The sequence below is a fragment of the Molossus molossus genome, unplaced genomic scaffold, assembly GCF_014108415.1.
Source record: "Molossus molossus isolate mMolMol1 unplaced genomic scaffold, mMolMol1.p scaffold_m16_p_1, whole genome shotgun sequence".
Lineage (NCBI taxonomy): Eukaryota > Metazoa > Chordata > Mammalia > Chiroptera > Molossidae > Molossus > Molossus molossus.
The window spans coordinates 158,624,007-158,648,602 of NW_023425344.1; the positions used below are offsets into that span (position 1 = coordinate 158,624,007).

At 45.3% G+C, this 24,596-nt stretch overlaps 1 protein-coding gene and 1 pseudogene across 1 annotated transcript in view; one reads left to right on the forward strand and one right to left on the reverse strand.

Annotated features, from left to right (window-relative positions):
* The window catches only part of STXBP6 (syntaxin binding protein 6), a 252,998-nt gene extending 231,497 nt beyond the window's left edge, over nt 1-21,501 (reverse strand). Inside the window, 3 exon segments of the mRNA XM_036271586.1 lie at nt 21,189-21,306; nt 21,308-21,381; nt 21,384-21,501. Of these exon segments, the coding sequence (XP_036127479.1) occupies nt 21,189-21,306; nt 21,308-21,381; nt 21,384-21,501 (310 nt within the window).
* On the forward strand, nt 21,500-24,076 carry LOC118617182 (annotated as a pseudogene).
* Nucleotides 24,077-24,596: the final 520 nt, after the last annotated feature.

Below are 24,596 nucleotides of genomic sequence, written 5' to 3' on the forward strand. Positions count from 1 at the left end.
CCTGATTTGCATGTACAGCTCTTTCACACTCACTTTCTCTTTTGCTCAGAAATTCCCAGTGGCAGGACCAACCTGTATTTAGGCAACAAATAAAAGTGGGCACACACCTAAATAGCAGACAGGCTATAAAACGCTCGGAGAAGAATGGGTTCAGAGGTACATACAAATGGCCATCAACCACTGGCAACTGTTGCAGCCCTTAGAACAGGAAACACAATCTCTGGACCCAGCTCTGAAGGGCCAGGTGAGGTGAGCAGCGATACACAGAGCGGGAAAGGACTGCATGAAGACTGTAAGTCAGCCAATACTGTGAGGAAAGCCTATCGCTGATTTCTAAATAGCTATCCAGGCTGGGGTAGGGCAGAAATATACCCATACGATGGCTTCCATAAGCCAAAACCAAGCTGATCCAGACCAACCTGACTCACTTCCGTCTCAAAATGGAAATAGCAGCGCAGGCCGCCTGCTTTCAAGGACTTCGGGGTGGAACAGAGCAACTCTTTTTTGCAAATAAATAGATAGCTATAGACATAGCTTTTTTAAACAACCAAAAAGATTCCCGTGTAATGTATCATGTGAAAAACTTCTTTTAGAACCAAATGTTAGAGGGAGTATACTTTCCCTAACAAACTGGTAAGTACGTTCCTTTCTAAAAAGAAGTACTACATGCAGCGGTAAGAAAGAAAGATCTCTTATCCTTTGAGACGACATGGAGGGACCTGGAAAGTATTATCCTAAGTGAAAGAAGCCAAGCAGAAAAAGACAAATACCACATGATCTCACTTATATACGGAATATAATGAACATAACAGTCTGAGGAATACAGTAGACCCAGAAACATGGAAGTAGGGCACAGACTGACATCCCTCAGAAGAGGGGGTGGGGGGGTGGGAAGAGATAAACCACAGAACTTATGTGCATGTATGCATAACCAATGGACATGGACAACTAAGCCGGGGATGGGGCAGAGGTGGGGTGGGGTGGGGGGTGCCAATGGGTAAAAAGGTAAAATATCTGTAACAAAAAAATAAATAATTCATAAAAAAAAAAAAGAAGTACTACATAACCAAGAAGAGGAAGGAGACCGCATATTCCCATTTCCAACAAATCCTAACACCTCAGCATCCATTTCGTGTTCACCTATGAATCTAAAAGTTCTTATTTCAGGGATGAGGAGAATTCTGCCTTATAGGACTCAGAACAGGCACCTCGTGCTCCTGTCCCACATCAGAAGCCAATAATAACAGCAACAGCCACCACATAGCCTTCTGAACCCTCGCTACGTATAAAGCAGGGAGCTGAGCACTCTGAAGGCCCCCATTGATACTCGCACTAATAAAAGAACCTACTTTAGGCTTAGCAACCCATTTTACACATAAGAAACTAAATCTTTCAATAAAGATCCCAGAGCTTTTAAGACGAAAAGTCAAATGATGGGGAGGTCATCTCTTGCCAGTTACTTGGTTTCTACTCTGAAAATATATGGTAAAGCTCATTCTCAATAGCTCACACTTCCATCCCCTACTATACAGCCTTTTCAGGAAATATGTAGCTGAAACAACTCTCTCGTCCCCATCTAAAGTCTTTCCCATGTATCCCAGCTAAAATTGTCTTCTTCTTCATTTTCTCTCTCCTCTCTCTCTCCCCCTCCCCCTTCCTTGCTTCTCAGAAATTCTCCTTGAATGTGCTCCACCCATCCATCCATTTATCCCCTTTTCGGTACCTATTTATACCAGGCACCATGCTGACGATAAAATCTGTACAAGTCACAGTCCCACCCTTCAAATGTTCACTCTAGACACGCAAGCAAAGAATCGCGCTTAAGTATGATAGGTCTCTATGGCTCAGAAGTAACACAGACCAATTCTGCCTCAGGGTGGGAGTTCAATGGTCACCGAGGCTTCAAAGAGGGGGTGCTCTTGAGTGGGTCTGAAGAATGATTGCAAAAATAGAAGATGAATGAGAAACAGAAGGGCATTTTAAGGACAAAAGGATGAAAATGAATGATGCTACCAGAGAACTTCATGAGATTCAGAACAGTATCCAAAGGGGAGGTAAAGCTGGGAAGGAGGATGGAACTGGTGATGTTGAGTAGCAGAGGTGAACAAGCCCCAGTCCTGAAAGGGAGTCTTCCGTGGCTGTCTGACCACAGACCCACGACAGCACAGCACCCTGCCCTACAGAAAAGGGAAAAGGGAGAACATGGAGAAGCCATACGGGCAAATGAAACCAAAGTGCTCATCAACCCACCAGGAGAGCCTGGTGGGCCACCTCTTCCAAACGAGCTTTTGGCATTCTTATTCTTACCATAAACCCTGTGAATTCTAAGAATTAGTCTCTTTCCCTTTCTCAGGCCAGCATTTGCCCATTGATCATGACCATAAGACCTTGCTTTGAAGACAAGACACTGTCCCATCAAGGACTCTTCATCCTGAGGGGCAGCTCGAGCGCAGCACAGGAAAAAACAAACAAACAAACAAACAAAATGCTCGCTGAGCTGGGCAGCGGAACAGGAGAACTGATTTTAAACAGACAGTTTCTAAAGGAAAATAGCGAGATCACAGATCATCAGTTAGAGAGAGCTTCAATATTCACCTAAACACCAGGGCACAATAAAGACTGACAGAGCTGCCTGGCTGGTGTGGCTCAGTGGATTGAGCGTTGTCGCACGGACTGAGAGGTCCTGGTTGGATTCCTGGTCAGAGCACATGCCTGGGTTTCAGGCTCCATCCCCAGCTGGGGTGTGCAAGAGGCAGCTGATTGATGTTTCTCTTTCACACTGAAGTTTCCCTCTCTCTCTACCTTCCTCTCTCTAAAAAAATAAAAAAATAAATAAAAATTTATTTTAAAAAAAATGCCTGACAGAGTTTAAGACAGCAATCCTCTTGCTTTCTGAAATTGCTGTAGCCTGTCTTCATCTGATTCATGGACTCCAATCTCTTCTTTAAAAGACACAACAAAATCCTGTGGCTATATAACATATACTTTATTTTTAATTCAGTGGACTTATGAGAATTTCCTTATGAAGATTTTCTGACACCCTATAAGATAACTAGACACGCCCTGATTTCCTATGCACATACACAGTGAGAAGTCACAAGTCCAAGGACTGACCCCTCAAAAAGACCAGGATTACAGAGAAAGGATAGTTTGTTCCAACACAAATGGAATCTCCTCCAAGTGGGAAGTTGGCCAAACCAGACATGAAATATTGGTACACTTCAAAATTATTTATTCATACGTACAAATAATATTGTTAAATTCAGTAAATATTATTTACAGAGCTATAAACTTTCATATTAATTTTACAACAAGACAAAGTCACTGCTTGACTCTCCCCTTGTACTGAACCAATTAAAAGGGAATAAATTTAAAGGAACAGTCAAATATTAAAAAATACAACATCAGAAATATTGTCAAGTTCTAGAAAATCACCATGACCTGAGGAATCAAAAGGTCAGAATTAAGAGTCCTGGTTTACTACCGTTTCATGGTAGAACTACACAGCCTCAGTTGCCTTACCTGTAAATTAGAGTACATAAGAAGTACAGAAAGAGAAGACAAAAGGGTTAATTATATACCTAAGACCTTTCCAATTAAAGAATGAAATAAACAATGGTACCATGTAGTCCCAAGGAAAAGGACTGGAAAAAAGAAAAAAATACTGTGTACAGACAGAAAGACATAAACTAATGTTCCAGAATGTCTTAAGTGACAGAAAGAGATGGAAAAATAAAGAGGCTTAAAATATACAACCTAGAGATGATAAAGGAAAACAGACCAACTAAAGGCAAATCATTGTGAACAAGTTCACCAACACAGTGAAAGCACTCTATTCTGTGAGGAGAAGCACTGTGGGAGCCCTGGTCCCAACAACCGCCACACCAGAATTACCCTCTGCCTATCTTCAGCAAGGTTGGCAGTGATTACCACCATTATCTTACATGTATCCACACTGAGGATAAAGATTAAGAAATCATTTGTCCTCCCCACACTCCAGTCCTGGGGTTGCGACTTGCCTTGAGCACCCCAGCACCTGAAATCTAAACCAATCTTAAAACAAAACCAAAACCTAGATCTGACTTTCATTCACCTCTCCCTCAGTCTTTAGACCACCCAACAGGCTCACATCATCCAAAAACTCACTCACCAATTATTTTACAGAAGGACTGGGTGAAAAAGAAACAGGCACATTTTACCTACGCATGAGCAGCTATCCAAGAGAGATTCTTTATCTACTAAGAGGCAACTGTCATCACATGGCTGGAGCCCTCTGAGCAACAGCACCCACTAGTGGTGGGGAGAGGCTTGGCAGCGGTTCTCAACCTGTGGGTCGCAACCCCTTTGGGGGTCGAATGACCCTTTCCACAGGGGTCGCCTAAGACCACCAGAAAACACATATTTCTGATAGTCTTACGAACCGAGACACCTCTCCTCTCTCCATCTCCAAGCGAATCCGCCCACATGCAACATGAGGAATTGTATTCAAGGGTCGCGGCATTAGGAAGGTTGAGGACCACTGCTTTAGCGGAAAAGAAAGCACAGATGAATAGATTCCTTCAATTAGTGTAAAACCCTCCATATTTCACAAAGTTCTCAAATATAACCCTCACATCCACCCCACGAGGTTGGAGCCATTAGGCTCATCTTACAGCTGAGTCTTGCATAAATGAAAAAGTATAGACTTCCAAGTTGATGAGCTGTGGACCCTGAGAACAAGGGGCAACTTGTGTGTACCTGGATTTCTGTAAAATGGGGAGAATGATACCACCTCATTAACAGAGTTGAAAGATCCATAAAAAGGTGTTCACGTTGGCACACCACGTGTATGATATATCTATATACAAACTTCATAGAAAACTCAGGAAAAAAATAAAAAGAACTTTAGACCTTTGTACCTTAAGATAACACAGCTCCCTACAGGGAGACCGTGTTTACTGTAGCTTTGCCAGGGACTAGAGGGATCATGACCTACATCCTAGTCACACATCCAGGAACTAGTCACTAGTTACACCCACTCAGAAAATAAGGATGTAGGCGGTCCTTCGCTCCTCCTTTCACAATGTATAGCTTGTGTTTACTCAGTGCCCTGTAAAATTCAGAAGACAAAGCACTATTTATAAGCGTCTTTCTTTCAGCAGGAGGTGAATGCAGACATCCACCAGCCAAGTCTGAATCTGAGGTGCACAAACCACATGTGTGTATAGGACACTCTAATCCTATAATCTGCTAAGAAAACAGGCAAGGTGGTCACAGCAGGTGTTCACAGTCACATTAACTGTTTCTTAATAACGCCTGGCTCTTCACTCTTGTTCTAGACCCCTCTACAGGAAATTAAATGAGGTGAGAAAATGGATATCTTACCAGGGGAGGTTTTCATTGAAATGTCCTCACATTTTATCTCAAGCACCTGATTTCATCCGGGGAAAACTGTGAATATGCATGAAATAAAAGTCTAATCTGTATAGAAAATAATTTGGTTATCTGGTTACCCACAGCCTAGGTCTTTGCCCTGATAACCAACTCCAAGAGTATTACTATGCAGGATGTAAGGTGCTCAGGATAAAGAAACCACCAGATGAAGAAACCATTCCACTGGGCAGTCTCAAGAGAAGCCCTGGGGCTTCTCTGCTATGACTTTGAGCCAAAAAATTTTTTAAAAAGGTTGTAGCTTCTGCGTTCTATATACTCAGCTGTTAGACACCATTCCCAATCTCAGTGGAAGGAAGCCAGCTTTCTGGGGGGTCCGTCAGTCAGGAAGAGTGAGAACAAGTCTCTTCAATAGACAAATGTATTCTGGGGTCTCTCTCAGGCCCTTCACATCCCAGGGGCGGCTGGATGCCTCAGGGTCTATCAGGAATGATTGAATATTAAAGAATTCAGTGATAGTCTGGCCCTACTGGTCAAATTTGATACAAGTACCCATTTGGAAAGAGACTATTTACTACACAGAATATAGTTTCCCACACTGACAATATTCATCAATACATTTTAGAGTACTTCCTGGGTGGCTGCTTGCCAGCCAGGAGGAAAAAAAGAACAGACAGCCCGGGCTGGACAGTGGTTAGAGCGTTGGCCTGCGGACCAGAGTCGAGGGTTGGATTCAGGTCAAGGGCATGTACCTAAAGGAATGCCCTAAAGCCTGACTGAGTTCTCCTCCCCCTCACAGCCCCAGGGGGCAGAGGGCCACCCAGTTCCTGAGGGTCTGTAACAGGACAGGGTGGTCAGACCTTCACCATCTGCACATGTTCTTCTGGCTGCCACAGAGTTGTAATTCGACACCTGTCAGAGATGAAGAAGGGTGGGGAAAGGCACTAGTAGCCCTCAGGTAAGATAGGTTCCACCCCTAAATCATGCACTGGCTCTTTCTGAATCTCTCACTTTTCATCTATAAAGTCGAATATTCACAACGGTAAGTACCTCACCTCATAGGTCACTGTAAAGCAGGGGTGGGCAAACTTTTTTCTGCCAAGGGCCATTTGGATGTTTATCACATCATTCTCAGGCCATACAAAATTACCAACTTAAAAGGCAACAGGAGCCCGGCTGGTGTGGCTCAGTGGTTAAGTGTCAACCCATGCACAAGGAGGTCATCAGTTCCATTCCTGGTCAGGGCACATGCCCACATTATGGACCAAATCCCCAGTGGGGGACATGCCAATCAATCCCCAGTGGGGGAGGCAGCCAATCAATGTTCTCTCTCTTCAATGTTTCCATCTCTCTCTTCCTCTCCCTTCCTCTTTCTCTCTCAAATCAATCAAGAGGAAAAAAAAAAAAAAAGGCAACAGGAAAAGACGGCTTTCTGTGAGGTGTCTTCTGCCTCCCTACTGATGTCTTCACTCTTCACCCAAGAAAGGAAGTCCCATCCCTTCATAGGCAAGCCTTATCAATAGTGGTTTGGTTGTCAAATCACCCATGAAGCACCCTCTTTATTCACTGGACTGGGTGCTGAGGTTTTTGCTTTTCTCCAAAAGCAAATGCATGCTCGAAATGCATTTTGAAACCAACTAAAAATATCCAGAACAGTATACTCAAAGCAATTCCAAAATGTTTTCAGTGATACTTTTGAAGTTGGTCTACAATCTTCCAAAGTGGCTTCCATAAAAGGCAAGCTCATTTATAGGTTAAGTGCTTTTGAGCTGCCAACTGATCTCACAACTTTACAATTTGCCTGGACCACATACCCAGGACTCCCCAACCCTTCAACAAGTTCCCTGTTAAGGGTTTTATACCTCTGTATGTCCTCACCCACAAGCCTCCTGCAGGAGGGACTTTCTAGAAATTACTTTGGGAACGGAATCAGATATCACTGACAGGTGACTTCCATCACTATAGATTTCAAAAACCTTTCATAGATGTTTCTATGAAACCCTCACTTTGTTTTCAAAAGTAAAACAAACATACAACAAAATTGAAAAATAGGCAGGGACTTGAACAGGCACTTCACAAAAGAGGATATCCAAATGCCAATATACACATCAAAGATGCTAAGCTTCAAACGATGACAAGAGGTACAAAGTTAAGCCATAAAGAACTCCCGTGTACAAACACCAGCATAGCCCAAATTTATATGACTTACACTGAATATGGGCAAGACTGTGGAGTAACGGCTCTCTCATCCATACCAGATGGGAATATAAACTGGAATGGCCACACCGGAAAACTATCTAAGCAGAGCTGAACATATCCACATCACAGGACCCAGCAATTACACCTACCCCCACCAGAAACACATGGCTATGTGACCCAAAAGACATATACACAGAATGTCCACAGCAGCATTTTTCATTGTAGCCAAAAGCGGGGACAATTCAAAGGGCCCCAGCCAGTAACTGTGGTATGTTTACAGAATCCGGCTACCGCTGCTTGCACACTATGGTGAGTCTCACAGTGTTAACAGAAAGAAGTTAGATATCAATGAAAACAAAAGTATGAGTGTGTTTTTATAAAACTCAAAAATAGGCCAAGTTATCTATCATGTTGGAAGTCAGGACAGTGGCTACCATGGAGGAGGTACCCAGAAGGGGCAGGTACAGGGGAGACCTGGGGTGCCGGTAGCTCTCTTTCTTGATTTGTTAAGAATGAGTGTGTTGTCCAACTGGTGTGGCTCAGTGGTTGAACGTCGACCTGTGCACCAAGAGGTCACCAGTTCAATTCCCAGTGAGGACACATGCCCAGGTTGTGGGCCCAATCCCCAGTGGGGGACATTGAGGAGGCGGCCAATGGATGTTCTCTCTCATCGATGTTTCTCTCTCTCTCTCCCTTTCACTTCCTCTCTCTCTCTCAAATCAATAAAGGAAAAAAAAATTTTTTAAAGAATGGGTGTGTTCACGGAATGGAAATTCACTCAACTGTACCCATGTGAGTTGTGTTTCTGTTTGTATGTTAAACTGGATGTGTATGTATGTTCAAGTTAAAAAACATTTAAAAAACAAAACAAACAAATCCATCTAGATGCCTTGTCCTATGCAGAGCCAAACAGGGCAAACCAATTCGACTGCCCATTGGCACACATTTATTTACGCAGCCAGGCCTAGTATAAAGAGTGAGAGACAGCAGGTCATCCTCCCTCGCCCATGCCTGCCCCCAGCTCCATCCCTTGTGAGCCTGTGATTCTCACAGAGTGAGACTCTCTGGCCTCCCTGCTCTCATGTATAAAAAACAGCTGGGTATCTATGAGCTACAATCTCTCACACAGGACACAATGAGAACATTTTGTAGACTATAAATTCGCATTCCAGTATTGATTCTTAGGACATTATCGCATACCCTAGCAGATGGAGTTGGAAAGAGGGGAGGACCTAAGGAGACTTATGGAGATTTCGAAGAGCTTTACAAAGTTAGTTCCAAAAGTTTTGGGGGCCAGGTTCTTTATGGGATTGCAATGCAAACGGGAGTTATTACATTGCTCAATCTCACAGCTGTACCACCAGAGCAGCTCTGTGATAAACCTATCATAAAGAGAGCGCATTTCAGCTCACATTTGGAAATAATACCCACTCTTTATTTTGAAAGCATCACCTCAGTGTGTATCTCTCTAGATGTCTTTCTTGTGTCATGCTCCGGGTCCCAGGTCAGGGATTAGACCCATTCAGGCAAGACAGTGCTGGGAATAGCAGACGTGACCTTGCACAGCCCCAGGGCTCCTTCAGGGCTCTGGGCTGAGCACCAGCTCCATTTCTGGAAGCAGTTAAAAGTGCAGCATCTCAGACCGAATAAATAAGAATCTGTCTCTCAAAAGGATGCCCAGGTGACTCATATACACATAAAAGGTTTGAGGGGCTCTAAGTGACACAGCCTGTCACCTGGCAAACTGGAGGTCACAGCCTCACTCAGAGTTCATTTCAAACAGCCCTTGTGTGAATGGCCTGCCTCACCCCAAGCCTGGGCCCATACAAATGACCTAGGATGCTCTACATGTTTCTCTATTTCTTCAAACTCAGAGTCACATTTTCCTGGAACTTGGAAGTGGGCAGAATGGGGGCAGAGGACAAAGGAGGTGGAAAGAAGGGAGCAAGGGAAGGCATGTCTGGTCCCATTTCCCTGTAACTCAGGAAAGCCGGGGGCAGGGGGTGGGAAAGAAGGGTGAATGTGAGAGCTGAAGCAGGAGGACGGGGAGTCTGCTAGAGCTCAGCCCAGCTTATTGTTGAGCAGGAACCCTGAAACCGGAGCACCCAGGTTCAGCTCCCAGCTCCGCTACATGGTCGCCGCGGGGCCTTAGATGCTTCACGTGACCTTTCTGTGTCTCAGCTTTTTCAACTGTCAAATAGGGACAAGTCACAGTATCTACGTCTGACAGCTGTGCAGATGAAAGGAATCCGTATGCGTAAAGTGCCCAGAACCATGCGCTACGTTAGCACAAAAACATCTCTCGGGAAATGTTAAATAATAAAAATAAGATGCTGACAGAAAATGTTGTAGACCAGACAGTGGAGGAGCATCCCAGAAGAAAGTAGCCATCCAGCTCCACATATTTTTATTGATTCTCTATTCGCCAGACACACGAGGTCTTAGGGATACGAAAATGAATATCCCTGCCTTTGGAGGAATTCACAGCCTGGTCGAGTTTGTGAGCAAGAACTGTTCATAAACAAGGTCCTTGAATTCAGGATTCCCCATTCGATTTTTAAAAATCAACCACTAGATAGACCAGTGGGTGTGTGGTTGACCATGTCAGTAACAATCTGATTTAAAAGAAAAAGTCCCACCTCTCCAAACTGTACATACAAATGGCTAAGAGACATATGAAGAAATGCTCATCATCACTAATCATCAGAGAGATGCAAATTAAAACAACAATGAGGTATCACCTCACACCAGTCAGAATGGCCACCATCAACAAATCATCAAACTACAAGTGTTGGCAAGGGTGTGGAGGAAAGGGGACTCTAGTGCACTGCTGGTGGGAATGCAGACTGGTGCAGCCACTATGAAAAACAATATGGTGTAACCTCAAAAAATTAAAAATTGAACTGCCATTTGACCCAGTGATCCCATTTCTAGGAATAAACCCTAAGAAGCCTGAAACACCAATCACAAAGAATATATGTACCCCCATGTTCATAGCAGCACTATTTACAATAGCTAAGATCTGGAAACAGCCCAAATGTCCGTCAGTAGATGAATGGATAAAAAATCAGTGGTACATATACATAATGGAGTACTATGCAGCTGTAAGAAAGAAAGATCTCTTATCCTTTGAGAGGACATGGAGGGACCTGGAAAGTATTATCCTAAGTGAAACAAGCCAAACAGAGAAAGACAAGTATCATATGATCTCACTTATTTGTGGAATACAATGAACGTTAACAGTCTGAGGAATGGGGTAGTCCCAGAGATGTGGACGTGGGGTACAGACTGACAATCCCCAGAAGAGGGGATGGTGGAGGAGAAATAAACCACAGAACTTATATGCATGTGTGCATGAACAATGGATATGGACTACAAAGCTGAGGACCGGGCAGGGAGGAAGAGGGAGGGGGGAATCAGTGGGGGGAAAGGAGAAACATCTATAACAAAAATAAATAAATAAATTGAATTAAAAAATTTTAAAAATAAATGAATAAAAGAAAAAGTCTCATTTTCCAGAGGTGAAATTGGGAGAAATGTCCATTTTAATAGCGTTGCGGTCTTCACGCAAGCACCAAATTTTTATCATCAAAGTGGGTTTTTTTAAAAAATTATTATCATAGTTGCATAAAGATTTCATTTTTAAGGAGCTTCTCAGGAACCCCAGTTTTACCCTCCCCAGCTCCATTTCAGCAGCAGCAGAACAGCTTCCTTACTGACAACGGAATAATAGGGTAGATTCTGTTCTTCAAGAATAACAGTAACTTTTTGACTAATAGATGCTGCTGGCTTTCACCTTCAACTGTGTGAGGTGACATATTCCTAGGCAGTTTCAAAACAAAGACCAGCCCGACCCGTGTGGCTCAATGGTTGAGCGTCCACCCATGTACCAAGAGGTCGTCAGTTCGATTCCTGGTCAGGGCACATGCCCTGGTTGTGGGCCTGATCCCCAGTGGGGGGCATGCAGGAGGCGGCCAATTGATGTTCTCTCTCATGGATGTTCTATCTCTCTGCCTCTCCCTTCCTCTCTCTCTCTAAAATCACTAAAGGAAAAAAAAAATTAAAAACAAAACAAAACGAAGACCAGCTAGCTCACTGATATATAACCTCTCTGACTGCAGTTAGTTACCAATAGTGGTTATGAAAGGTGACGAGATCATAGCACACACACTCCAGAACTGGGATGTTTCCTCTTCCCCATAACACCCCTAGCGAGTTAGGCTGCCACCGAATACCTCATCGTTGATTATTCCATGTTGGTGCAGCAGCCATCTAAATCAGCGGTTCTCAACCTGTGGGTCGCGACCCCTTTGGGGGTTGAACGACCCTTTCACAGGAGTCACCTAAGACATGACAGTAGCAAAATTACAGTTATGAAGTAGCAACGAAAATAACTTTTTGGTTGGGGGTCACCACAACATGAGGAACTGTATTAAAGAGTCGCGGCATTAGGAAGGTTGAGGACCGCTGCCCTGAAACCCTAACAGCGAATCAAATCGAAGCATCTTGTTTCCTTCAAAGCAGTCAGTCATTAAAGACCCACACCTGCCAATCCACAAAAAGTGATCGAACAGGAAAGTGAAACAGGGCCTCACAGGGTGAAATCACCGTCCGTAGGAAAGCAATGAGTTTCAGGCTGTGGAGCCTGGAAACTAGTTTGCTTTACTGCACTTTGTGGTTTTGTTCAAATCTTTAAATCTTTGTTCAAATCTTTAAAACTGTGTTTTCTTCCCCCAGAAGAAAGTAAAAAGGATCCATCAAATGAATTGAAATGTAAACACAATCTATTTACTCCCACTTCAAATGAGGGAAAAAGAGACAGAAACAGAACAGAAGTTAACAAGCCACAACTCACCTTGTGTCACCCTGTGAGGACATAAGGACCTAAGCCAGCACTGCGGGGTGAGAAGCAGGCTTTACAGAGAGGTACATCGTCTGAGAACTCACAGTGCCCTCACAGAGACTCCCCATCTGAGCCCCAAACCAACCCCAAGAGGCAGCCCAGCAGGGATTATTACTGGTTCCAAACAGCAACAAAGGACACATGAGGCTCCATGAGGGCAAGCTACACAGGCTCCAGCGGAAGAAAGAGTCGGTGCCAGTGGTGCCCAGTTCTTCCACCGGCTGCTCCCCATGAACCTACCTCCATCTCACCTATTCAGTTATTAGACTTGTGGAAAGGCAACTAATGAAATGCCCAGATTTTTCTGAAGTCCACCACGAAGCATATATTTCCAACCTCATCCCCAGAAACGTATCCCGTGTTACTAATGAAGCTCAATGTTCTGCATTTTAGCTCCCTTTGCTTTCTCTGTTTTTCATAAGAGAGAAAAGTCAGTGAGGGGTTGGGGGGTGGCAGGGAGACATAGAGGGGCAGAGACCTCCCCACCAAGGAAGTGGAGCAAAACTGAGCAGCTCCGAGATGTCAAATAGACCCCGGGTGCATGAAAGCAAAGACCCAGCATCCCGACTAAAAATCATCCAAACTCAGCCAAGACCAGCACAGGGACTTCATTCCAACTGCGGTCCTCTGAGAACCAATAAGCAAATTAATGTTGCCCCGAGGACTAGGCTTCATATGACGCTTTCCCGACATCCTCTCTTCACACAAATCGAAAACCTCTACAAAACCTGTGGTTTTCTTTCATATGTTTTCCCCTCAGACCTTACCGTGGAATTTGTAGCCCCTGTGAGATGAAAAAGGCAAACAATACTTAACATTCCGGGCGCATCACGTTAGACACCTTTCTAAGAGCTAGATCTTACGCTGATCTCACAGATACGAAAACTGTGGCTCAGACGTCCGTTACTTTGCCCAACTTCCCACAGCAAATGCATGGCAGAGACACCTCTCACATTCAGCTCCCTCGCACCCCACAGCCCTCTTCTCCAGACTGCAGCAGCTTATATGCAGAGGGATCCATGGCCTGGCAGCATCCGCCTCTGTGGGAGCTTGTTGTGACTGCAGGATCTCAGGCCTCAACCCGGGCCTACGGAATCAGCACTTTCACAAGATCCCCAGGTGCTTCCTGTCCATGAGTTAGAGAAGCACAGCTAGGATACACTGCTAAAGACAGAAAAAGATCTCTACCGCCAGGACATCAGCCTCAGCACCCGTGGTGTTAAACCTCCTGTAGTACCATGACTCTTGGACTCAAATATGCTCATGTTTGCATAATGCCAAGTACCATGTAAACCCTGCTTAATACAGAGATCTTTTTCAAAGGTCTTGACAGAGTTCCATAAACAAATGAGAAGATGACACTAAAATGTCTACCACAGTCAAATCTTAAAGGAGAAGCTAAGCAGAAGGCTTCCAGCCAGCCCTGCCTATTGCCCTCTGGTGGACCGGAACAAGGAAGTCTAAACATGGGAGTCGCGTCCAGAGGGAAGTCCAGAAACACACTCTGATCTGAAGATCACAGGCATTTGGCATGAAAACTATCCCACGTACTCTTTGAGCAACTTAGAACAAAACACTTTTAATTCAGGGGAGGGGTTTTTGAATGAAAAAAATAATGGGAAAACCCTAGGAGACCCAATGGCAAATGAGGAGAAAGAAATTATCTAGATATTTTCTTCCTGAGAACAGAAAATTTGGCCCGAAATTAATACCCTACTCCTGGATTTCTCTCACCATTTACTTCTTATTCTTTATTTTTATTTTTTAATTTTTTTTTAGAAAGAGAGGAAGTGAGAGGGACAGAGAGATAGAAACATTGATGAGAGAAAACACTGATTAGTCACCTCCTGCATGCCCCCAACTGGGGATCAGGCCCACAACCTGGGCATGTGTCCTGACCAGGAATTGAACCGATGACCTCTTGGTGTATGGGTCAATGTTCAACCACTGAACCATACCAGCCAGACACTATTTGCTTCTTGCTATTTTTCATTTTTTAAAAAAATATGTTTTTATTGATTTTTTAAAAAGCAAGGAAGGGAGAGAGAGATAGAAACACTGATGTGAGAGAGAAACATGGATCGGCTGCCTCCAGCACACCCCTTACTGGGGATCAAGACCGCAACAAGGGCATGTGCCCTGATGGGGAATCGAACCAGGACCTCTCAGTCCATGGGTGACACTCAAATCCCCTGAGCCACACCAGCCAGGCACTAGTTTTCTTTTTTAATTGAGATATTCACATACCATAAAATGCACCCTTTGACAATACACAATTTAGTAGTTTATTTTTAAAATATTTTTATCGTATTTGAGAGAGAGAGGAAGGGAGAGGGAGAGAGAGAGAAACATTGACTGTGAGAGAGAAACATGGATTGGCTGCCTCCTGCATGCCCCTACGGGGATCCAGCCTGCAACCAGAGCATATGCTCTGACTGGGAATTGAACCACAACCTTTTGGTGCAAGAGGTGATGCCAACCAACTGAGCCACACTGGCCAGGGCTACAATTCACTAGTTTTTAGTGTATTCACAAGTTGTACAACCATCATCACTATTTAATTCCAGAATATTTTCATCACCCCAAAAATGAAACTGCATTCCCATCAACAGTCACTCCCTATTCCTTCCTTCCCCAGCCCTTAGCAACCACGAATGTACTTTTTGTCACCATGGATGTGTCTATTCTGGACATTTCATCATGGAATTACATAATATGTGGCCTTTTGTCTCTGGCTTTTTTCATATAGCATGTTTTCAAGGAATGTGTGGCTATACCATATTTTGTTTATCCATTCATCAGCTGATGGACATTTGGGTTATTTCCTCTTTGGGGCTATTATGAATAATGCTATGATGAGCATCTATGTAGAAGTGTTTGCATGAACATATATCTTCTAGTCTCTTGAGTGTATACCAAGCAGTGGAATTGGTCATAAGGTACCTCTATGTTTAACATTTTGAGGAACTACTGTTTTACAAAGTGGCTATGCTATTTTACATTCCCACCCACAATGTGATGTATAAGGATTCTGATTTCTTCACATCCTCACTGACTCTTGTTGTTATATCGGTTTTATTACAGCCATCCTGATGAGTGTGAAGTGTTATCTCATTGTAGTTTTGAGTTGTATTTCCCTAATGACTACTGATGTTGAGAATCTTTTCATGCGTTTATTGGCCATTAGTGTATCTTCTTTGAGGCCATGTATATTTAAATCCTAAGCCCATTTTTAATTTGAGTTATTTGTTTTTATATTGTTGAGTTGTAAAAGTTCTTTTTTCTTGCTATTTTTTGAAACTCCAGTTCAGACCCCTCTTTGTGGGGGTGTCCCAAGAATACCCTTTCCCCAAATATCCAAAATTCTTTAACTGGACATACACTGTAATGAATTCCTCTGCATCTGAACCTGCCATCCTCAAGGACTAGGAACATGTCTTCCTCCCTTTCTTTCTCAGGCATCCCTCCTTGCTTTCAGCCTGAGTGTCGTGTTTCCCCTCCTGTCGATCCACAACCTGTGGCCACTGGAATTCATCTGCTCATTCAGTGAATTTACAGAATCAAGAAAAGACCTTAGCAATAGGTTCTTATACCACCACAGTTTCACTCCATCTCACTCCGTGCTGGGCATGGTCCTTTCCTGATGTGCTCCAAAATGTACTTACATGTGGGCACAAGTACAAGTCTCCACACTCCTGCTCCATCGCACCACTAAACTATGACACCCCTCTTCCTCTACAAAAGTGCCATCCATCACTTACATTGTCTTAGTCCAGTCCTTCCATGAAGACTGTCTTAGCCACCACAGCTTAAAATGTTTTCTCTCTACTCTGACATAAAAAACAGCACCTGGAGAGTTCATTCATCAATTAACATCTATATTTAACGAATGCCCTTTACTTTAAAGATATACTAGGTGAGCCCAACCAGTGTGGGTTGGTGGTTGAGCATCGACCCATGCACCAAGAGGTCACCGGTTTGATTCCTGGTGAGGGCACATGCGCAGGTTGTGGGCCTGATCCCCACTGAGGGACATGCAGGAGGCGGCCAATCAGTGTTCTCTCTCGTCGATGTTTCCATCTCTCTCTCCCTCTCCTTTCCTCTCTAAAAATCAAGAAAGAAAAAAAAAAAAGTAAAGACATACTAGGTGGAACCTCCTCATTCACAGATGGTATTAAACAACTTACTTGAATTGCTGGATTGTGCCAATTCAGTAACGGAGTCCTAGAAGATACACACAAATCCTCAACATGGTCTGTGTTCTGGGAAATGTTTAATTAAGTAAATACAACCAAGTTTTTGTTGCTGAGATCGTTAACTGCAGTACTTCTCAGAGCCTTTGAAATGACGGTGCACATGTGGAGAATGTCTGAGAGAAGGAAAAATAATAGGCAGTGCTTCCAGATCGATTTGCCCTTTACAAACGCACACCTATTAACATCCACCCCAACACCCTTCTTCCGACATACTCCGGGACCTGCTGAGCTGATTCAAGTGCTGCTCAATTCTATCAGCTGGAAAGTACTGAAGAGAAGCCATATTTTCTACTGGGACAAGGAACCAGATTTGCTTTGTTTTAGAATGCCATCCATTGGAAGTCAGTCTACTAACAAGCTAGGTTACAGAAAGAGAAAAAAGAAACCATACATGAAGTGTGTTCAAATTTTAAGAGCCATCTGGATTTCTGAAGTCGGAAAATGATGAAATGTGGAGAAAAATGTGTATTAGAATTGAGCAACTGCAGTACAACCTGAGTTTTAGTTTAAAAGCACCCTCTAGGAAGGCTGAGAACAGCGTTCCAGGAATGGGCCGTGACTCTCTATGACCCAGTGACAACAGCCCTGATGACCAAAGAGAAATAAAGTATCATAATGACCGTCTCACAACAGACTTATCCATGGGAGCAAAGATACCATGTGGTCATGTGCTCAGAACAGTGAACAACAGAGATAAGGAAAGAAGCTTCCTTGACATTGGAAAACCTAGTGGTGGAAAGTTGTGGTAACACCCAAAATATAAACATCAAGTTATGGGAAAGAATTTTAAAACAGAAATGTTCCCTATTCAGGTTAAGTACCCAAACCATTTAAATGAGCTAGTAAAGCTTAAGAAGTACAACCTGAAGCTTGTTTCTTAAGTGCTGATTACAGGCAGGAAGATGGACGTGGGCCCTGCAGGTTTATCCACTGAAGCACTAAGTGCCACACTTGAGTTTTTGAATAGGTTTCTGATTTACTGATAGTTTCTCTAGTGCTAATCATTTTAAAACTACAACAAAGCACACATGGAAAGCTGAGATAAAGCATGATGGTCAGCTGGGACCCCGTCTGGCACAGCAACACAAGGCTAGTTTAAGGGCAGATGTCCTGTTATACCTAGTTCATTTGGGTGCTACAGAAACCTCCTCCTGCCTTAGGATGTCATCTCAGGCACCCTCCTGACTCAACCAGGACCCAGAAGCCCCTCGGATACAAAGCAGCTAAAATGCAATGCTACAATCTAGGCCACCATAAGTCATGGTCAGCTCTCAGTCCAGGACCATAGCTTAAGGGACAAGGAGAAGAGCTTAATTATAAGCTAAATCACACCAAGCAGCACTGATACTGCACAGCTGCCCCTGAAAGTCGAACTTTCTCACCCTTGGAGAGTGAGAGAGCATCTCAGTGAGTGCCAACACCATCATTCTTCAGAAGGAACAGCAGGCCTTCCCCAGATCTGACCACTATGGGACACCTGCCATGGGGTGCACGTCACCTCCCCCGAATCCTGGGCAAGCTGCCCACTCAGAGAAGACACCACACTGCAATTATTTTCAGACTTGCTCATAAGTTCTCCACTCTTAAGGTTCAAGCTGCCAGAACACTCTACAAATGCTTGAAATTCCCAAAGAAAAGAAATGGGGTAGTTGTTGGATTTATCACTATCAGGATCACCAATCTCAGTCTACCCAAGAGTGACCTGGAAACCAAAGACTAAGTACTTTACGGTACAAAAATAAGGGGAGAGCCTATCTTTACGTGTGTGTGAGAGAGAAGGAGAGGGAGAGAGAGAGAGAAATCATTTAAAGAGCAATCGGAATTATTAAAACTGGACAATGGTAAGTGGCACAGGTATTAGAAATATAAAATGCTTTAGGCAAGTTCCTAAAATACTCTGTCTCTATAGATGAGCTATTAAAATAGTGGCATCTCAGAACAAACCTCATTCTCTTACTCTCTCTCCCCCCAGCAGTCAGGGATTCTATGGGTGTAGTTCAGGTGACTCTGAGGCTTACGGTCGAGAACCACTGCCCTAAGATTGGGGAAGATGCAGAGGACGGAGGGTCACGAGCTTGGTGAAACCCGTACTAAGTATGTCAGAGATAATCTCACCTATTCTTGCCTCTGCTCAGCACTGATGCTTAAGCTCACAGACTGATTTCCCAAATGAGAGATTGAATCCTTAGTTCAAGGTCATTGTTAGAGGTCAAGCCAGAGCTCCAGCTCAGGGTCTGCTGACTAGTTCATCAATCTTGGATCTGAAACCAGGACCTAGGACTGTGAACATTGATAAGGCGATCCCACCCTGTTTCCTAATATACACCATGCTTCCCACAGATAAATGTGAGGACTTGGGTATCAAAAGAGATGGGTTTAAGGGAAGAGAAAAAGAAGATAAATAGCTACTCCAAAGACCCTAGCAACTAAATCTCTTGGTAAGTAGTGGGCACAAGGGAGAAGACTTAGATGTCTTGTTATAATTAAAATAATTGGTTAATTCACCCTGGCTGGTGTGCTCAGTGGTTAGTGTGTTAGCCCACACACGGAGAATCACAGGTTCGATTCCTGGTCAAGGGCACGTACCTGGGTTACAAGAAGCAACCAATGAGACACATCAATGTTTCTCTCTCTCTCCCTCCAGCCCTCCCTTCCAGTCTCTCCAAAAAAGTCAATGGAAAAAATATCTTCCTGTGAGGAATAACAAAAATAAATAAATAAATAAAAATAAAAGACTTGGTTAATTAAAAAAAAAAAAAAAAAAGAGTAAAGGGCACAGACACAGTAAGACATGAATAGTGCTTTACATTTCCATTATCTTACTCAAGCCTTACACCAACCCTTCAATGAAAGGAGATAAAGTCACTATTATCCCCATTTGACAGAAGAGAAAACTGAAGTTTAAGTGGCTAACAGTTTGCCAATACAATCATCCCCTGTAAAACTACAACTTGACCTCAGGTCTGTCTGGTTCTGGAACCTAGGTACCCACACCAGGTGATTCCCACATCTGAAAATGTGCCCCAAAGCAGATTACCCCTAGGAAATAGCACACACACAAAAAAACATGCAGCACAAATGGCGAGCCCCTAAATTAGAAACATGGCACTTGAGCAGTGTGTGGGTGCCCCTTTAAGAACTTAACACATAAACCCAACAGCCAAGGTGTTCAGCCAAAATGAAAAAAAGAGAGGCATATTTCTAGCCTGCATAATCATTTCTGGACGAATTCCCACTAGCAGCCTCAGAGGCGGGCGAACCGCGGCTCACTGCCTAGCTGAAACTCCTCCACTCCCCACCCCCTCGGGTTATGACAGCGCAGCTCTGACTCGCGTGCAGGCAAAACCCCAAAACTCAAAACAAGAAGTGAAAAAAGTGGAGCCAAGAGAAACCATCAGCATCCTCCACACCCTCGCAATCCACACAATGCCATTTCCAGGGTCCTGGAGTCGCCTGGAACACGATCTTAGGAAACCAATGGGATAAGGTGGACCTTCTTGTGGACCCACCGGCCCTACTACTTCCCACCTAGCCCCTAAAGAATATAGAAAGGGGAGAGGATTCCTTAAGAAGTTCTGGGGCCGGAGCCCAAGGCAGATACGACTTAGGCTTCCTCTCCTAAGGAACAGTATGTCCACCCAAACTCTCCACCTCTTCTTCCAGGTCTTGCCTCTGCAAAGATGTAGGGGGGTGATGTGGGGTGGGGAATGGTAGGGTGCTGTAAAACTAAAAAAAGGCTGGAGGAAAAATCAGGCTGGTCACCTACCCCAGCCCGCTGCCCCACCAAGTGCGTGAGGCTCCACTCTGGCGCGCACCCTCACAAGGGCTAACACGGAACCCGGCGCCCTTGCCACGTCTGAGGCTGGGGAAGGGGCATCGCCCTAATAAGCGCCCTGGAGACAGGGAACCGTGCCCGCCGGGAGAGCCTACCTCAGTTTTGGCAGGAATGATTTTCCTAGACGACGCCAGGGAAGCGAAGATCTGGGTGTTTCGTGGATTTCAGCCGGGGGTGGAGGAGCTCAGCCCAGGGGCGCAGCGACCCACTCAGCTCCTCCACCCTGGGAGCTCCGGGCGGCACTCTCAGGACCATCGTACCGCGGGCACGGTGAGAAAATAAGGGCTCCATCCTCAACTTTTTCGGAGGAAACTGCTCCGCTACGCGGCTTGCCCAACCCTGCCGCACGCCGGGTACCAGGTTTGGGGGTAACCAGGGACCCGAACCGTTCTCGGCGCGCACTAAGCATCTGTGCCGGGGCGCGCAGCCCCCTGTCCCGCCGCCCGTCGACTTGAAAGCATCTATCTGGGCGCCTGCCTACCCCTCTAGCCCCGCAGTGGGGTCCCTGACCCGGCCTCCCGCATCGGACTGAGTGCCGGGAGCCCCAATCTCTGCGGCTGCTGCAGCCGCATCCCCCTGGCCTGGCCTCTGCCTCGCCCGCCCGCTCCCCACACCCTGGCCCTACCGTTCAGCCCGGCTCGTGCCCCGGCAGCGCCAGTGCGCGGCACGCGTCCCAGCCAGCGAGGCTCCTCCCCGGGGGCTGCCCCGCGCGGGGCTCCGGGCTCCGGACAAGTCTCGGCCGGACCGGGTGCTGGCCGGCCGCCTCTCGCGGCTTCCGCGCCGGCTCCGGCTGCCGCGCGCGCAGGAGGAGGGGTGGGGGGGAAACTCCGGCAACTCCAACTCCAGGCGCCCGAGCTCCAGCTGCAGCCGCGCGCCCGCCGGCCGCCGAGTGCGAGCGCCTGCGAAGCAAACCTGCCCCCGCGGCCGCCTCTGAGCATGCCCAGTGCCGCCGTGGGCGAGCTCGAGCTCCCGGCCCCCGGCGGAGAGCCGTGGCTGGGGGCCGGGACCCGCCTCCCGGGCTCCGGCGCGCAGGTGGTGGGGGACCGCGGGAAGGCCCTGGGCAGGGGAGGCGACTCTGGAGCAAAGAGCAGGAGAGAACCAATGTGCGAGGGCAGGGCAAGTTTCATGGGTTGCGGGAAGTTTGTCCGCTAGAAAGGGGAGCTGTTTCTGTGAGCCTCTGTGCCAGACTGCATCCAAAAGGTCAGCAAGGAAAACATTTATTCTCCAGGAGGGAACGAGTGGACCCAATAGATGGGTGTTAGCCATTGCATCGTCCTTCCTAGGTCGCAAACTCAAAGAGCTCTGCGGCCTGGCAGACAATGTGAATGACTAAACCATGTAGGGAGGAGGTGGCCAACTACAGAGAGCTCTAAGGGCACAGCCACTCTGCTCTGAATTGCCCATTGCTGTCATGAAAGATTCTGGGCCTACTTTTGTTAGACGTTCTAATTTTCCAAGAAATAAGAGATTTAGATTATTTTCATGTGAAATATTCTGATTTTAAAATCTTAGCAATAATATATTCAATTAAAAAACAACAACACTCTGTACCAAACAAAATGCATCCGGGTTCCTTCCCTGCTCGTCGCCGTTTAAGGTCTGTGATTTCTGCATTCTTTTAGCAAAGAGGTGCCCAGTGCCCACTGCTGTCTGGGAAGGAACTGAAAGGATCTGAGATGATTCAGATTGCCATCAGATTACTACCAGTTACAAGGGAGATGAGTTTTCAGACAGAAGAGAGCTACAGATAAATGCTGGGGCATTCAAGAAAAGTTACTGATGTAAAAGGGGTTGTGAGAACTAACTTTTGGGAAACATCATTAATAAGATGTACCTGAGTAGGAAGTTTCTGTAGGGTGCCCAAGGCTTTTTGGAGTCTGAGGGGAAAAAAAAAGGTAAAGCCAGAAACTAACCCTGTATTTTACATTTTGATATTTTTCATCACACATTATTACACTAATTTTTAAATATATTTTATTAAGATATTTATCGTGATTACTGAGTTCTCTGATGTTCCCTTAAGTTTTGTGGCCTATCTCACCCTAGCCTGAGGTCTGTAGGGTGTTAGATGGTGGTACACCATTGTTTTAGTGTGTTCGAAATTCTGTTTATAAATCTTTTTTGGGTAATACAACAATTTTGTGAGTTAAAATGTCTTTGTATCAGTTTCTATTGCCTCTCTCCCTTCCTACCACCTTCCACCCCTCCCCCCTTTTATCTTTATCTTTTTCTTTTATTTTCTCAATAGTGCACATCTAGTTCAAGATCACTACCCGTCCCACCCCAGCAGTACAGCTACACTCTATCTCACCCACAGGTAGGTCATCAATGTAATTTTTGCCTCAAACACACACCTGGGGCTTACCTCAGTACCCCGGTGATTCTCCCTGCAGGTGAGCTCTTTGCTTAATTCATGGAGAACCGATCATCACTTATGGGAAGCATTTAAGCATGTAGAACTCTCAAAGGGTAAAAAAACAATGCTTGGGTGTTTACACAAGAAGCCTTCTAGTAGTTATGGAAAGAAGGAAGTGCCCTGCCCAGCCAGGATGGCTCAGTGGTTGAGCATCAACCCATGCACCAAGAGGTCGCTGGTTTGATTCCTGGTCAGGGCACTTGCCCAGGTTGTGGGCCTGATCCCCACTGGCGGGCATGCAGAAGGCGGCCAATCAAGATTAATGTTCCCTCCCATCAGTGTTTCTATCTCTCTCTCCCTTCCTCTCTCTCTCAAATCAATAAAGAAAAAATAATAATATAAAAAGAAGGAAGTGCCCAGCCCAGGACCTGTCACAGGTAGTTAAAAATATTTGCAAAATAAAGAGCAATTTCCATCATCAAAACCTTCTGTATCTCTGTTCTACCTCCCTCAGTTCCTAAAAATTATTTTTAAAAATCACTAATGATAAGGTTGTAAAGAAGAGCAAGAAGGAGACTTCCAGTCAAGGTAGTGGTGTAGGTAAATGCTATAATGCCTTCTCCTACAACCACATTAAAATTACAACTAAACTACAGAACAACCATCCTTCAGAACCGCCTGAAATCAAGCTGAATGGAAGTCCTACAAATATGAAATTAAAGAACGAACCACATCAAGACTGTTCACCACAGGCACATGAAGCGACTGGGCACTTCATAGCTGTGACCTGTGTGGCAAGGGCTTCAGTGACACCTTCGACCTAAAGAGGCACGTCCACACACATGCAGGCATTCGCCCCTACAAATGTGATGTCTGCAACAGAGCCTTCACTGGAGCTGCTCCTTGGAGTCCCACCTGAAGAAAATCCACGGGGTGCAGCAGCAGTATGCCTACAAGCAACGTGGGGACTCTATGTCTGTGAGGACTGTGGCTACACAGGCCCCATCCAGGAGGAACTGCACCTGCACGTGAACAGTGCCCACCCGGGCAGCGCCTTTCTCAAAGAGACATCCAAAAAACTGGCAGCCCTTTTGCAAAACACGCTGACATCCACATTCCAGGGGAATGCCAACCTGAGCGAGGAGGAGGAGAAGTGAGGAAGAGGAAGAGGAAGGGCGAGACGCCAGTGCTGACATGTTTACACAGGTTTTGAGTTTTGAGGGTCCCACTGGCTCTTTCTAATTACGAGTGTTCAGTTTATCTCTCTGTCCTTTTGAGGCCTGAGCAAGGGGATCTGTTCCAAGGTTGTCAATTGTAATAGTGGTGTCAGGTCCCCATAACCCATGTCCTGTTGAACATAATCATGTTAATGAAAGTTGATGGGTGGCTGTGATCACTTTGCAGGATTATTTATTTATTTATTGGATTTTCACACCAGGAGGCAGAGGTGTTCTTTTTTTTTGTTTGTTTGTTTTTTTATCCTCACCCGAGGACATTTTTCCATTTTTTTGTTCAGATAGAGCGGGAGGGAGAGAGAGGAAGAGAGAGAGAGAGAAACATCGATGTGAAAGGGACACATCGAGTGGCTGCCACCCGCACGACCAACCAGGGCCGGGGACAAACTGCAACCGAGGTACGTGCCCTTAGCGGGAACCAAACCCGGGTCTCTCTGTACCA